Source organism: Thermobia domestica, chromosome 10 (genome assembly GCF_964235325.1).
Source record: "Thermobia domestica chromosome 10, izTheDome1.hap1.1, whole genome shotgun sequence".
Lineage (NCBI taxonomy): Eukaryota > Metazoa > Arthropoda > Insecta > Zygentoma > Lepismatidae > Thermobia > Thermobia domestica.
Genome location: NC_137463.1, coordinates 195,309,376 through 195,325,078, shown reverse-complemented (window position 1 = coordinate 195,325,078; position 15,703 = coordinate 195,309,376). Strand labels below are relative to the sequence as shown.

General features: G+C 36.3%; 1 protein-coding gene across 1 annotated transcript; it reads left to right on the top strand.

The window, feature by feature from the left end:
- The first annotated feature begins 7,404 nt into the window (after positions 1-7,404).
- Positions 7,405-12,618, top strand: LOC145661720 (uncharacterized). Its single transcript, XM_081727054.1, has one exon. It carries the CDS (start codon positions 7,405-7,407, stop codon positions 12,616-12,618), a length of 5,214 nt encoding a protein of 1,737 aa, XP_081583180.1.
- Positions 12,619-15,703: the final 3,085 nt, after the last annotated feature.

The window sequence follows — 15,703 nt, the reverse complement described above, 5'->3', positions numbered from 1 at the left end:
TTTTAGTTCTAAACAGTTCCGGTTCTTTACTAATGAGTGCACAAATTTTAAAAATGTCAAACCAAAATTTCAAACAAAGATCTTTGAAACAAAATTTTGAAACGAAAAAAATTTCAAACGAAAGAAATTCAAACAAAATTTTGAAACGAAAAAAAAATTTCAAACAAAATTTTGAAACAAAAAATTTCAAACAAAAAATTAGGAAACGAAAAATTTCAAACAAAAATTTTAAACAAAATTTTGAAACGAAAAAATTTTGAAACAAAAGTTGTCAAAAAAAATTTCAAACAAAATTCTGAAACAAAAAATTCAAGCAAAAAATTTGAAAGCAAGAATTTTCAAACAAAATGTTTCAAGCAAAAAAAAATTCAAACTAAAAATTTTTACGTTTCACGGTTCACCGTTAAACTTTATCCGGTTTTTAACTATTCGATTAACAAATAAACGGTTTTGATCATATTTATCAGTGAGTGCAAAATGTTGAACGAAACCAAGATTTTTAAATGTAAAACAAAACTTAAAAACTGAATACAGCAAAGATTTGAAACTCATCAACCAATCAGATTGCACGAAAGATAGTGATCAACCAATCAGATTGCACGAAAGATAGTGATCAGCCAATCAAATTGCATTAACAATAACTTTGCTAGTGTCAGATTACATCACCTTATGATTAAATTTCAAACTGTTGTAGCATGTATTGCCTTTCGTCTATGAGTCATAAGATTCAATAAGGTTAGCTATCAGATTTCTAAAGCTCAAGGTCAAATCAATCACCACCAATGATCTTAGACTATGAGCTGTGACTAAAGTTCACTGTATTGTTTCAAATTTCGCGCCTTATGTTAAAATTCTGTTTATCACCATTCCCAAATTTAAAGAATACTTCTCTTGATATACATAAGTCTTAGAGTTAATCATATCATTATATGTTCAATAAGGTCAATAATGTCCGTCAATTGTTTACCTGAGTAGAACCAACTGTTTTCTAGAAGTGTGTGTACTCAAACTTAAAAAGTACCACAACAAAGGAAATGAATCCCTGTACACTACCTCATCAAGGACAATCACGTGGTACAACGTCTTGCTTACGTTTATATTTGGAGTGAATAATCAAAACCAATGACGTAATTTCATTTGACAATTCTCAAATTATACTACAAAGTTTTAATGTACCAATGTCCTGGACTCCTAATCCCATCATAGGTTAATAACAGATCACGTGATCATACTCATATTTGACAATGATTTACCCAATGAATGAGATACTATCCAATTTTAAGAACAATTACCAATTATTGATACGACAATAAGAACTGTACCCCCTCCCAAAATTTAAGATTGGTACACAAATACACCTGTGTCTTATGAAAAAAGTAATAAATCCTGTACTTATTCAATAATAAAGCCGGTCAATAACATTTAAATTTTGAATATTTGGCCATAAGAGGAACACCAATGGGTCCTAGAAAACGTTTACCGAATTTTGTTATTTGATAATTCTCAAATTTAAAAGGAAACATAAACATATAAAGGTAATAAACCATATAACGTGCTAAATCCTTATCAAAGGGGTCAATAACCTCCGAAATTCGATTTTTGGTACTTCTTTACCCATGAAAGGGAACGATGTGGACCATCCAAATTTATAGTGGTACATATTGAAGTCCTGTACTATGATACCAAATGCTTATATTAAACAATTTCTAAAACCGAGTGGATGAGCCAAGATACCCCCTCCCAAAATTTTAAAGGGTGCGTCAATGTACCCATGTCTTATGATAGGAAATGAACCCATATACATGACCATATAACCATATAAGGTAATAGAACCCCATCAAAGGCAAGAAATTGGGCCAAAAACCAAACGCATGGTACAACATATTGCTTATGTTTATATTTTAGTAATTTTTACCCATGAAAGGGAACAAGATGGACCACCCAAATTTATCATGATACATGTTGAGGTCATGTACTATGATACCGAATGCTTAAATTGGAAAATTTCCAAAATTTAAGGGGATATGGAATGGACCCCTATACATGATCATATAACCATATAAGGTAATAGGACCTCATCCAAGGGGATAAATTGAGCCAAAACCAAACACGTGGTTGTACTAAAATTTGGCAATTTCGTACCCATCAAAGGAAACGTGGTGAACCACCCAAATTTATAGTAATATATATTAGCGTTCTATACTATAATACCAAACATGTAAAAGGGGCAATTTCCAAAATTAAAGGGGTGGGCCAAAGTACCCCTCCCGGGGTGCATCATTATACCCATGTCTTATGATAGGGAATGGACCAATATACATGACCATATAACCATATAAGGTAATAGGACCTCATCCAAGGGGATAAATTGTGCCAAAAGACCAATCACGTGGTTGTACTAAAAATTTGGCGAATTTGTACCCCTTAAAGGGAACGAGGTGGACCACCCAAATTTATCATAATACATATTAGAGTCCTATACTATAATACCAAATGTTTAAATTGAGCAATTTCCAAAATTGAAGGGGTGGTCCAATGTACCCCTACCAAAAATTTAAAGGAGTGCACAAATGTACCTATGTCTTATGATAGGTAATGGACCCCTATACACGACCATATAACGATATAAGGTAATAGGACCTCATCCAATGGAATAAATTAGGTCAAAAACCAAACGCGTGGTACAACGTATTGCTTACGTTTATATTTTTGGCAATTTTGTACCCCTAAAAGGGAACGAGGTTATAGTAATATATATATTAGGGTCCTATACTATAATACCAAATGTTTAAATTGGGCAATTTCCAAGATTTAGGGGGTGGGCCAAGATACCCCTCCCGGGGTCAAATTGCATTAACAATAACTTTGCTAGTGTCAGATTACATCAACGTTTATATTTTGGCAATTTTGTACCCCTAAAAGGGAACGATATGGACCATCCAAATTTATCATGATACATATTGAGGTGCTGTACTATAATACCAAATGTTTAAATTGGGCAATTTCCAAAATTTAAGGGGTGGGCCAAGGTACCCCTCCCGGGGTGCACCAATGTACCCATGTCTTATGATAGATAATGGACCCCTATACATAACCATATAAGGTAATAGGACCTCATCAAAGGGGGGTAAAATGTACCAAATACCAAACACGTAGTTGTACTAAAATTTTGGCAATTTTGTACCCCTAAAAGGGAACGAGGTGGACCACCCAAATTTATCATAATACATGTTAGGGTCCAATACTATAATACCCAATGTTGAAATTGGGCAATTTCCAAAATTTAAAGGGTGGGCCAAGGTACCCCTTCCAATTTTTTAAAGGGGTGCACAAATGTACCTGTCTTATGAAAGGGAATGGACCCCTATACATGACCATATAACTATATAGGATAATAACACATCATCAAAGGGGATAAAATCGACCAAACACCAAACACGTGGTATAACGTATTGCTTACGTTTATATTTTTGGCAATTTTGTACCCCTAGAAGGAAATGAGGTGGACCACCCAAATTTATCATAATACATATTAGGGTCCTTTCCTATAATACCCAATGTTTAAATTGGTCAATTTCCAAAATTTAAGGGGTGGGCCAAGGTACCCCTCCCAAATTTTTCAAGGGGTGCATTAATATACCCATATGTTATGAAAGGTAATGGACCCCTGTATACGCCCATATAACTATATAAGGTAATAATACATCATCAAAGGGGATAAATTAGGTCAAAAACCCCCGAAATTTGACTTTTTGGCAATTTTTTACCCATGAAAGGGAACGACATAGACCCCCAATACGGATAGAGGTACATACTGTGGTCCTAGGCTACCATACCAAATTTTTAGATTTGGCAATTTCCAAAATTTAAGGGGGGTGGTCCTATGTACCCCTGCCAAATTTTAGGGGGTGGGCCATGGTACCCCAGCCAAAATTTAGAGGGGTGGTCCTAGGTACCCCTAGGTCATTGACCCCGGGCCACGGTCATTGACCTTTGACCTATGACGTCACAAAAAAATTTTGCTGACTCGGCGCAATATACGTGGGTCCCTACTACTATATGTCAGTGCTTGTTTAAAATGAACCACACACACACATGGTTTATGGAGAACCTAATCTCACTCCAGTGACCACCACACGGATACACACACACACACACACACACACACACACACATATATATATATATATATATATATATATATATATATATATATATATATATATATATATATATATATATATATATGGTTTACGGAGAACTTAGTCTTGCTCCAGCGACCATCATGTGAAATATCCTATAACAAAGGTGCAGTTAAAAGCAGAAACTTTACCACAGGGTATTATGTATAGCACACTTCCAGATCTGTTTTCCGGAATAGTGCATAAACGTATTATTATTTGTTTTGTTACTAATACTAATTTTAATGGTACCTTTAGACAAATCCTTTTAGTTTTAAGCATTTCAGAATGAACTTCTCTACAGTGTTGTTGACGGAAGACCTGTTCCATCGAAACCATTGCAGCCAGATTTTGATAATACCCTATATATGCAAGCATATTCTACGTTATTTACAGGGTCTGGTATTTATTAATCTAATCAAGGTAATGATATTTCGCTTGCCGAAAATCCTAATGGTTATACTTTACTGGTATTTGATTAACTCCTGATTCTAGTGTTAGTGCGGCATTTTATACTAGTTCACAACGTCAAGGAACTGTTGCTACTTCATTTTAAAGGAATGAGGAACGTGATATTCATTTATATTAGTGAAATTCCGTTTCACCAGTCCCATACCAATAGGAAGTTCTACGTGGTGAAAATAGACAACGAAACGGTCCTGATATAGGAATGATGTGTTTGATTGTGTTACCTTTTCTAAAGCAGTCCATACATTATCAGCATTCATATTACTACCAGCTCTAAAAGACAGATCATTGGTTAGCATCCCACGAACCTGTTCCAAAACAGCCGAAACTAGCACTGAACCAGAAGAGGATCCTCCTGTATGTTTGATGGACTGCTCACGACATCGTGCATTGATAACTTCTATCAGCAGGTCAGAGCATCAACGCAAGAGAAACTCAAAACTCTGGAGCCAGCACTCCTGATTCGAAAAGGTATCCTCCTGTTACATTACAATGCTAAGCTCCACGTGGCTATGATGACCCGGGACAGCATTCTAGGCCTTGGATGGGAAACACTATTGAATCCACCATACTCCCCGGACATTGCACTGCCCGATTATTACCTCTTCCATTTCTTGGACAATGACCTTAGTAGATGCCAGTTTAAATCCCTAACAGAGGTGCAAAATGCAATTGATACGTTATTACCCTCAGGACCCACCAAGTTGTAACGCGATGGAATCAGTGGCCATCTAGAACATAGACAGAATGTCTTTGATGCTGACGGGGACTATTTTTGATCTTCCAGGTACGTGATCAATGTTCGAAGGTGGTGGGTGAAAAACCAACAAAACTTTCGTGGTTACGTTTATAATTACCTCAGAATGTTAGGTTGACTACAAATATTGTACTTCTTTCGATAGCCAAACTCGGAAGTATCATTTGTATGTTTATATATTTTATTTGTTAAAGTGGATTATGAAATACAAAGGACATCTGATGAATTTAAAAACGAATTATTCATGACACGGACAAACCAGTTCCATTTGCGCCCCTCCAAAAATACATTACTATTGCTATAACAATTACAAAAGAATAAGACCTCGAGGATAGTTTTACATTTGTAGGTGAAAATGTAAGTCTAGAGATTATAGATACATGTACTTAATTTGTATTGGAGAAAGTATCTACCGAGACCTGGCATATTCTGGAGTATTTGGATGTTTTTTCATATGATTTTCATTATATGACTACGTGATTGAAATGTATCCACAGTCATAATTACGGAATGTGTTGATTGTTTCTGTCAATACACTTTCAAAATTGTATGATTTTGTCTTCTATTGTCATGTATTCTAAAGTGTTATTACCTGTAATTTTTCAACTCATTGAAATAATATATTATCACAGGTTTTCAATGCTAGAACCCAGTGATATAAAGACGTGAAAATGTAATAAGATGGTGGTGGTTAGTCTACATTGTGCATATCTGTATCAACATCTCCGCATCAATTATACCGCTCTGCACAACCTTATAAACATTTCTGGCTACGGCCTGCAAATATGTCTTAATGTAACTGGACAATAATAAGTAAGCAGTTCCTTTCGCGAGCAGTTATATAACTTTGTACGATAGAGGAGGACCTACAATTGAAGTTCTATTCCAAATATACCTAACTGTGTTCCAGAAGACATATGTAAATACACAAACAGCTTGAAACATTACGACGCGGAATTGATAAGATTTAGTACAAGCAGCAATGTTGTATAATGTTATCAAAAGCCGAGCTTTGGGAACAAAATTTAGATAACTTTTCCTGCATTAGACTGGTAAAATTAATTCAAAGTACATATTTTTGTTATATTCACAAAGTATTCACAAAGTAAGCATATTGATTCATTAATAGAGTTATACTTCCTGTAGTTTATTCCGAAATATGTACTAATCATTCATGAACTTTCTTTCTTTGTTCCAAACACTGACAAAAAATAGAATACAGCAGTGAATGGAATACTGTCCAAGCATATGCAAAACAGTAACTTCGATAAAATAATAACTCAACAATTAATTTCTTGAAATAGATAAAAGTTTGCAACGACCTTTTAACTTGCTGAGGCACACTAGTGTGCACGGCACACCGGTTGCGGAACACTGCACTATAGGAAGATGTTTTGAGAACTAAATATCATACAGATAAATGTTGCTGCTCGAAATTCGTGTTGACGACCTCGAATGGTTCAGAATTGACTAAAGAACATAATGGTATAATTATCATATAAATACTGTTTAGAACTGAGCGTTCTTCTCAATAAAAACTAACGCCAGTAAGTAAATGAAGAGGCAGCAACATAAAAACTAATACTTTTTCTCCCCAGCAGGGGTGAGAGTGTGTGTGTAAAAACGTGACACCAAGAAAGCAACGGTAGCTACATGTATTGTGTTAATATCGCATTAATCTACATATAATAATGTTCATCTAACAACTTTGTTTGTATTTTTTGAATTCATATAATCTTGTGTGTTACGAAATACAAATATATTGAGCAGTCTCAAAGCAACGTCGAAGAATTATTAAGAAACCAGCGCCTACACAAGGATTACATCAACCAAATGGTCCATCCACGCCGGATCAGGATTCTACAGTGCAGTTTACAAGGTAGGTAGTGAGTGCATATTACAATGTAATATTATCCTTGTATCACTTATACAAAATAAGCCTGTAAAAGCAAAGCCTCATTTAGAACGTGTTAAAAGTGTATTTAATTTGAGTGAAGCATGACGGACAGAATGAAAGAATTAGTTTTCAAGAGAGGTCAAATTAAGGCCAAACTCACTCGTTTTAAACCTTTTGTAGATAGTTTTACAGAAGATCAGAATATTACGCAGTTAGTGTTACGTTACGAGAAAATAAAACAGATCTATGATGAATTTGATGCAATACAATCCGAAATAGAAATGTTACAGGGTTCATCAGAAATTGATCAGGAAACGCAAGAAAGAGAGCAATTCGAGAATACTTATTTTGATTTAGCAGCTAAGACGGAAGTGTTCATAAATCAACACAGCTCCAGTGCAAAGAAAAATGAAAACAATGAATCAAGCAATTCTAATCCATCAGTTAGGTTGCCGGTGATAAACCTTCCGACCTTTTCTGGAAGCTACGATGAGTGGTTGTCGTTCTATGACACGTTTCAGGCATTAATACATAACAATAGCACATTGCAGCCAGTCCAAAGGTTTCATTATTTACGTTCTTCTCTACGTGGGGAGGCTCTTGAAGTAATACAAGCCTTGGAAATTTCTTCTGAAAACTATGACGTAGCATGGACTTTACTCAAAGAACGTTTTGAAAACAAAAAGTATATTGTTAACAAACACGTCAAAGCTTTATTTGAAATGCCAATGGTGGAACGTGAGTCGGCTGTTTCGCTTAAATCTCTTTTAGACAGCACAGTAAAACATTTGAGGGCTTTAAAATCATTAGGTCAACCAACAGAAAGCTGGGATGCATTACTTATATATTTGATTGCGACCAAACTAGACAATACAACACATAAGGAGTGGGAGAAAACACAATCAACGAATGAATTACCGAGCATGTCACAGCTGACACAATTTTTACAGCAGCGTTGCCAAGTCTTAGACGCAGTTGATAATAAGCGTAGACCTAAAGATACACCCTCAGTTCCAAGTAACAAATATCAACAAACAAATAAGGCAGGCAAAAAGAGTACTTACTCAACGACAGCACACGTAACGTGTTCCGACAACAATGTATGTCCCAGCTGTAAAGGCTCACACAAATTATTTCAATGCCAATCATTGTTGAAAAAATCTATAGGAGATAGAATTAAAGAAGTTAAACGTCTTTCTTTGTGTATAAATTGTCTCAAACGAGCGCATAAGGCAAATGAGTGCTTATCAGGTAATTGTAAAATATGCAATAAAAAACATAACACATTACTGCACTACTCGCGTTGTCCATCGCCCACTAGAGCGAATGAACCACAAGATGAAAGGGAAATAGGTCAAGGTCAAAACACGCTCGCTGCGACCACATCACTCGGGCAGGAATGTGAAGGTAAGAATATTCGTTCTACAAACAGCGTACCGCAGAATCTTAGGAGACCACCAAGCGTTATGCTATCCACAGCTGTAGTATATGTTAAAGATAAACAGGGTAATTTTCAGATGTGTCGAACACTTCTCGATTGTGCTTCTCAGTCTAATTTTCTAACGAACAGAATGGTTCAATTATTGGGACTAACAAAGAGTAATAGCGTTGTACACATAAATGGTATAGGTAATGCTAATACAAGGTCATGCCATAGCGTTCAGGCTACAATTAAGTCAAGACATAACAATTATTCAGCCACATTAGACTTCATCATATTGCCGCAAATATCACAAGACTTGCCTATGGTTCATGTAGACACGTCATTGTGGGAAATACCTTCCAACATTGAATTAGCAGATCCTAGCTTCAACATACCACAGCGTATTGACATGTTATTGGGGGCGGAAGTATTCTTTGATTTACTTTGTGAAGGGCAAATAAAACTCAAGGCAGGGTATCCAACCTTGCACAAAACATTGTTTGGCTGGATTGTAGCGGGAAAAATAGACAATCAACCACACATTTCGACAAATGTGTGTCACCTCTCCACAACAGAAAAAATACACGAGCAATTACAAAAATTCTGGACGATAGAAGAATGTTCAACAAAACATCCATTAAGTCAAGAGCAGGCAGAATGTGAAAGACACTTCAAAGAAACACACCGGAGAGACGAGACTGGGAGATTCATCGTCAGACTTCCCTTTAAAGAAAATGTGAGGAATCTTGGTAAATCCAAAGAGATTGCAACGAGAAGACTTTATTCAATGGAAAAAAGGCTTATGAAGGATCCTGAGAAAAAAAGGGCATATATAGCGTTCATGAAAGAGTACGAAGATTTGGGCCATATGGAAGAAATAACTAGAGCAGAGAGCGATACAATGATGCCAGACTACTATCTTCCCCATCATTGCGTAATGAAGGAGACCAGTACTACTACCAAACTCAGGGTTGTATTTGATGCATCGTGGAAAACAACTTCTGGACTTTCATTAAATGACACGATGAGAGTCGGGCCTACAATCCAAGAAGAATTATTTTCCATAACAGCAAGATTCAGGCAACATCAATACGTCGTGACAGCTGATATAGAGAAGATGTATCGCAACATTAGGGTACATGATTCAGATGCAAACTACCAGAAAATACTGTGGAGAGAAAACCCTCAAGAAGCAATAAAGATATATCGACTCAAAACTGTAACATATGGTACTGCAGCAGCTCCTTTTCTAGCCACTAGATGTCTTCAGCAACTAGCCATAGAAGAGAAGAAGAATTTCCCTAAGGCAGCAGAAGTTGTAATGAGGGATTTCTATATTGATGATCTTCAAACAGGGACAAACACGAAGAAGGAACTACATGAATTAGAAGGTCAACTCACAACTCTTCTGCAAAGAGGTGGTTTTTGTTTGAGAAAATGGTGTAGCAACGACACTTCACTGCTTTCAAAAATACCCAGTGAACTTCAAGAATCAAATTTCACCATTCAACCAAATGATGATTGCATCACAAGAAGTTTAGGATTGTTGTGGAATCCCATTAAAGACACATTTTCTTTCTCTGTCAAACCAAGAAACAACCCTCAACAAATCACGAAGAGGACTATTCTTGCTACAGTAGCGAGCATATTTGATCCCTTAGGATTAATAGGACCAGTTATTCTTAAGGCAAAAATATTTCTGCAACGTTTGTGGGAATTAAAATTGAATTGGGATGAAGAAGTTCCAGCTCCATTGCATTCAGAGTGGGAAACTTTTGAGCAGCAACTTCAAGAGTTGCAATCACTACATGTTCAGCGGAAGGTTATTCAAGAAACACAATCGCAGGTAGAAATTCACGGATTTTGCGACGGATCTCAGAATGGATATGGAGCTTGTATATATGTAACATCTAGTACAAAAAATGGAAAATTCACAGCGAACTTACTGTGTTCAAAATCTCGAGTAGCACCTTTGAAGAAGACAACTATTCCTCGCCTAGAACTTTGTGCAGCTTTGTTACTTGCACAGCTAACTCAGAAAGTAATACAAGCATTACACTGCAAGATCGATAAGGTTGTTTTATGGTCAGATTCCACCATTGTATTAGCATGGATAAGAGGACCTTGTTCTCAATGGAAGACGTATGTTGCAAATCGTGTAGCGGAAATTCAACAGCTGACTTGTAACTATGAATGGAGACACATCAGAACAGAGGAGAATCCAGCAGATCATATATCGAGAGGATTAACACCGTCAGAAATTCTTGATAATGAATTATGGTGGCATGGGCCTTCATGGCTATCTGAGAAATTAGACTCACAGACGAGGGAAGATGTTTGTGACCTAAGCGATGTTCCCGAGCGACGAAAAAATACAGCAGTAATGGTTTCTACAACACCGTGTCAACTCTTAGACAGATATTCATCTTTAAGAAAATTGCAACGTGTAACTGCTTATTGCCTACGATTCACACACAACATGAGAAGATCTAATTGTGACAGACAGCATGGACATCTTACAGTAAGTGAATTACATGAAGCACTCGAATGTCTTATTAAACTATCACAACAACAAGCATTTCACAAGGAATTAAATGCATTGAGATCAGGAAAGGAAGTCGACAACCAAAGTCAACTGAGAAATTTGAACCCATACTTGGATGAGAGGCAAATCATCAGAGTCGGAGGAAGATTAAATGCAGCAGATCTTACTGAAGGACAGAAACATCCTATTGTACTTCCAGCTAACTGCAACTTGACAAAGTTAATCGCTCAAGAAGAACATAAGAAGCTATTGCATGCCGGACCTCAATTATTGTTATCATCCTTGCGACAATCATATTGGCCAATACGTGGACGAAACTTGGTTCGTCAAGTTGTGCATCAGTGTGTCACATGTTTCAGAAACAATCCTAAAGATGGTAAACAGATGATGGGAGATCTACCAGCTGACAGAGCTCAACCAACAAGACCATTTCTTCACAGTGGCGTTGACTACTGTGGGCCCATTTACCTTAAATCGAGTAACCGAAGGGGAGCCAAACTCCATAAGGCATATATAGCACTTTTCGTGTGTTTTGCGACTAAGGCGGTTCACATTGAACTTGTTAGTGATCTAACTACAGAGGCGTTTATTGGAGCATTAAAGCGATTCATGTCTCGTCGAGGAAAATGCGCTAAACTGTATTCTGACAATGCAAGTAACTTCGTTGGTGCAAAAAGGGAACTACAAGAATTGAAGACTTTATTTGAATCAGAACACCATAAAGAAAAATTACATAATTTTCTAGCAGCTGATAACATCACGTGGGTTTTTATTCCAGCAAGATCACCAAACTTCGGAGGCTTATGGGAATCATCAATTAAATCTCTCAAATATCATTTAAAGAGAGTTGTGGGAAATGCTTCACTCACCTACGAAGAGATGAACACTATTTTGACACTGATTGAGGCTTGCTTAAACTCTAGACCCTTAACACCATTATCAAATGATCCAAACGACCTACATCCTTTAACACCTGGTCATTTCCTAATAGGCGACGCACTCACTACCATATCAGAACCTAACTTGAAAAATATTCCTGTCAACAGACTTTCGAGATGGCAATACATACAGCAACTTCATCAGCAATTTTGGTCCAGATGGTCAAAGGAGTATCTATCAAGTCTTCTAGAACGATCCAAGTGGAGAAGAAAATTCCCCAACCTTCTGGAAGGTGATTTGGTGCTCATCAAAGAAGATAACATTCCACCTCTAAAATGGAAAACTGGACGTATTGTGCAATTGTTTCCTTGGAAGGACGGAATAGTACGAGTGGCGACAGTGAAAACTACCAGAGGTACAACAACAAGATCTATTCGTCAATTGTGCCCGCTTCCTAAGGAGAGTTAATGTGTTGGTGTTATTCATAGTGTGTACATTGTGTGATTCATAGTGTTGTGTTGTGTGTGCATTATTCTGTTTATGTTTATATCATTCATTCATAACTTGTGTTATCTATTGTTGTGTATATTAAGTTCATGAACCAAATTAATCATTCATAGATTTGTTGAAGAAATTCCTTCAAGGCGGGCGGTATGTTCAGAACTGAGCGTTCTTCTCAATAAAAACTAACGCCAGTAAGTAAATGAAGAGGCAGCAACATAAAAACTAATACTTTTTCTCCCCAGCAGGGGTGAGAGTGTGTGTGTAAAAACGTGACACCAAGAAAGCAACGGTAGCTACATGTATTGTGTTAATATCGCATTAATCTACATATAATAATGTTCATCTAACAACTTTGTTTGTATTTTTTGAATTCATATAATCTTGTGTGTTACGAAATAAAATATATTGAGCAGTCTCAAAGCAACGTCGAAGAATTATTAAGAAACCAGCGCCTACACAAGGATTACATCAACCAAATACTAATATCAATATTCAAACTCTTTTGTGTAAAAATGTTAATAATTATTACTCAATTTAGCATATTAATAATATGTATTTTGCTGGCTCCGATGCCCTCACCCCACAAAAATGTTATGATATAGTCTAAGTACCCCAAGTTAAGTTCCCCAAAGTTGATGGTCTAAATAGAACATTGCAACAGAACAAATTTAAAGTTATGCTGTACAATTCAGAGTAAATTTTATGAGACAGCAGAAATAACACATTAGATCCTCTTTAGTAAGACTATTCATGGCTTTGGATTAATTGTTTTAACAAAAGAGACACTGACCAAAGCTTAAAACTTTACTTTATTTTAAATTATAATTTGTAACTGTTTCGGATATCTAGCATATCCTTCTTCAGACACGATCGAAATTAATGAAAATACAAATTATAATTTAAAATAAAGTAAAGTTTTAAGCTTTGGTCAGTGTCTCTTTTGTTAGATCCTCTTATGCAGTTATTTGGAGGGAGGGCTCAGCCCCGCAATATGAAAATTCGGAAACTCTGGCACCCCCAAGTCGCGTGGAGTCGGAACTTATGATTTTAATAAATATGTTAAAATGGAGAAAATCTTGCATCTTGAGCTACTAGAGTTCACGCGAGGTTTTCAACAGCGCTTCCTCAAGAAAAGAAAGCTTATGTATTATCACTTGTGGTTACCAAATGAATTACGGTTTTAACATATTTTTAATGTCTTTTTTTCTCAATGCTGAAAGCTATAAGAGTTCTACGGCATTGCTACATTGTAGCTAGTGAGAAGCTAATCAATACAATGAGCGAAAACCCGCTCCACCTTGCATCCATCCACTGACACCATTGTATGTGTACATCATCCCTCCCTCCCTTCTTATTCACTTCACACTCCCGAAAACACACTCACGGAAATCGGAAAAACGGAAAATTTTCCGGAAACCGGAAAATACTTTTCAAAACCGGATTTTTGGTTTTCCGAAAATGGCCATCCTTACTGTCTATTTTTCTTTTGCTGAACCCTTGAAATGAAGTGCTTTCTGTGTTATTAGAGTTGAACCATCACCACCCTTTCCACCCCTTAATAGGAATATCCCCTTCATCTCTTTTTTTAAAAAGAAATATTTATTAAGGGACTATTCATTAAAATGAATAAGGAGGTATATTTGTTTATAAAAATTAAAAATACATAAATATTGTAATAAACCTACCGTTGTAACTTCTAAATGCCTTTGTTTCTCTCGATCTTATACATACACTCTGCGTCAACTTCCTCAGAGTTGGAAATATGTAACAGCGGAGAAAGCGGAGATGACGATAAGATTCGCCTGCTACGCGAAAAACCACCGGCCGTCGAACCCAGCATGATGACAAGTCTGACTGAAAGAGAAAATAGATGAGTCTTAATAAGCATAATCCCTCTGAATGCTGGAGCGATGAGATTTTACATTTCCTTCCCCCATAACTACGGTAAATCCCCATGAGAATAATCAAGTATCGAAAAGGATTCAAAATGTGGAACAGCACTCAGAGAGTGAGAGTCCACAGGCACCATCGTTATTAAAAATTAGAGCTGAAAGCAAAACTATTCTGGTCTCAAAGTAACAGAGAAGATAATTTTCTCTAATTTCCTACCTTACCTATTCCAATGCTATCACTACTGGGGAAAAAGATTGAGGGAAAACTGTAAATTAAACGATTATTTAGAAACAAGATACATAGACTTTATATCCAAATAATAAAAACTAAAAAGAATAGCAAATGTGCACAAATTCAGAAAGAAACTGGATGGACAGAAATAATCTTAAACAAAGAAAAATAAAAAACGAAATTTTTACTCACGTAAACTGCGATCTTCCATGTTTCAGTTTTACACCAACTGAAGAAATCAACTGTTTATATCTGTCACATTAGCGGCTCCCAAAATGTTCCTTTTTTATTTGGATATGCGCAACCAGAGTCCTAAACACACATAAATTCACATGAATGAACACATAAAACTTATTAATGGGCATGGAAAATGTACACATTACGGGGCCTATCTTGCGTACAAGATAGCCCCCCAAATGTCATCCCCTCTTTCTCGAAAACTATCAGGATACAGGTTTTCGGTAGAAATGGTACAAACGATTTGCTTTGGAATTGTGTATTTCAATGTTTTGTGCTGTGATACGCGGAACGGGGCTATCTTAGCGCCAATCACTTATGCTAGGTAAACGAAATACACCCAATGATAAATGAAACTGAACGATAATGAAACAATTGGAGGAATGAAGATTCTGTAGAAACTTAAATTCCGAGACCAATGTTATTCATCACGAGATTCGGATCTAAAAGTGAGTCAGTTCTTTCGCATTAAACCAATGTGTTCCAACCATTATGATAACCCCTTATAATGTCTAATAACTTCTAAGATCTATAACACTCCTCACTCTGAATTCCCCAGATAAGTCTTCTAGAAACATAATATTTAGTTCTTAACTTCTTTGATGGTTCTAACCTATGATAACCCCTTTCCAATTCAACTCAGAACACTTCTTTAATTTAAATGTTGCTCTTGTATTGGGTAGATATG

Coding starts and splice junctions, on each gene's coding strand:
- LOC145661720 (XM_081727054.1), top strand. CDS start 7,405: ATGACGGACAGAATGAAAGAATTAGTTTTCAAGAGAGGTCAAATTAAG.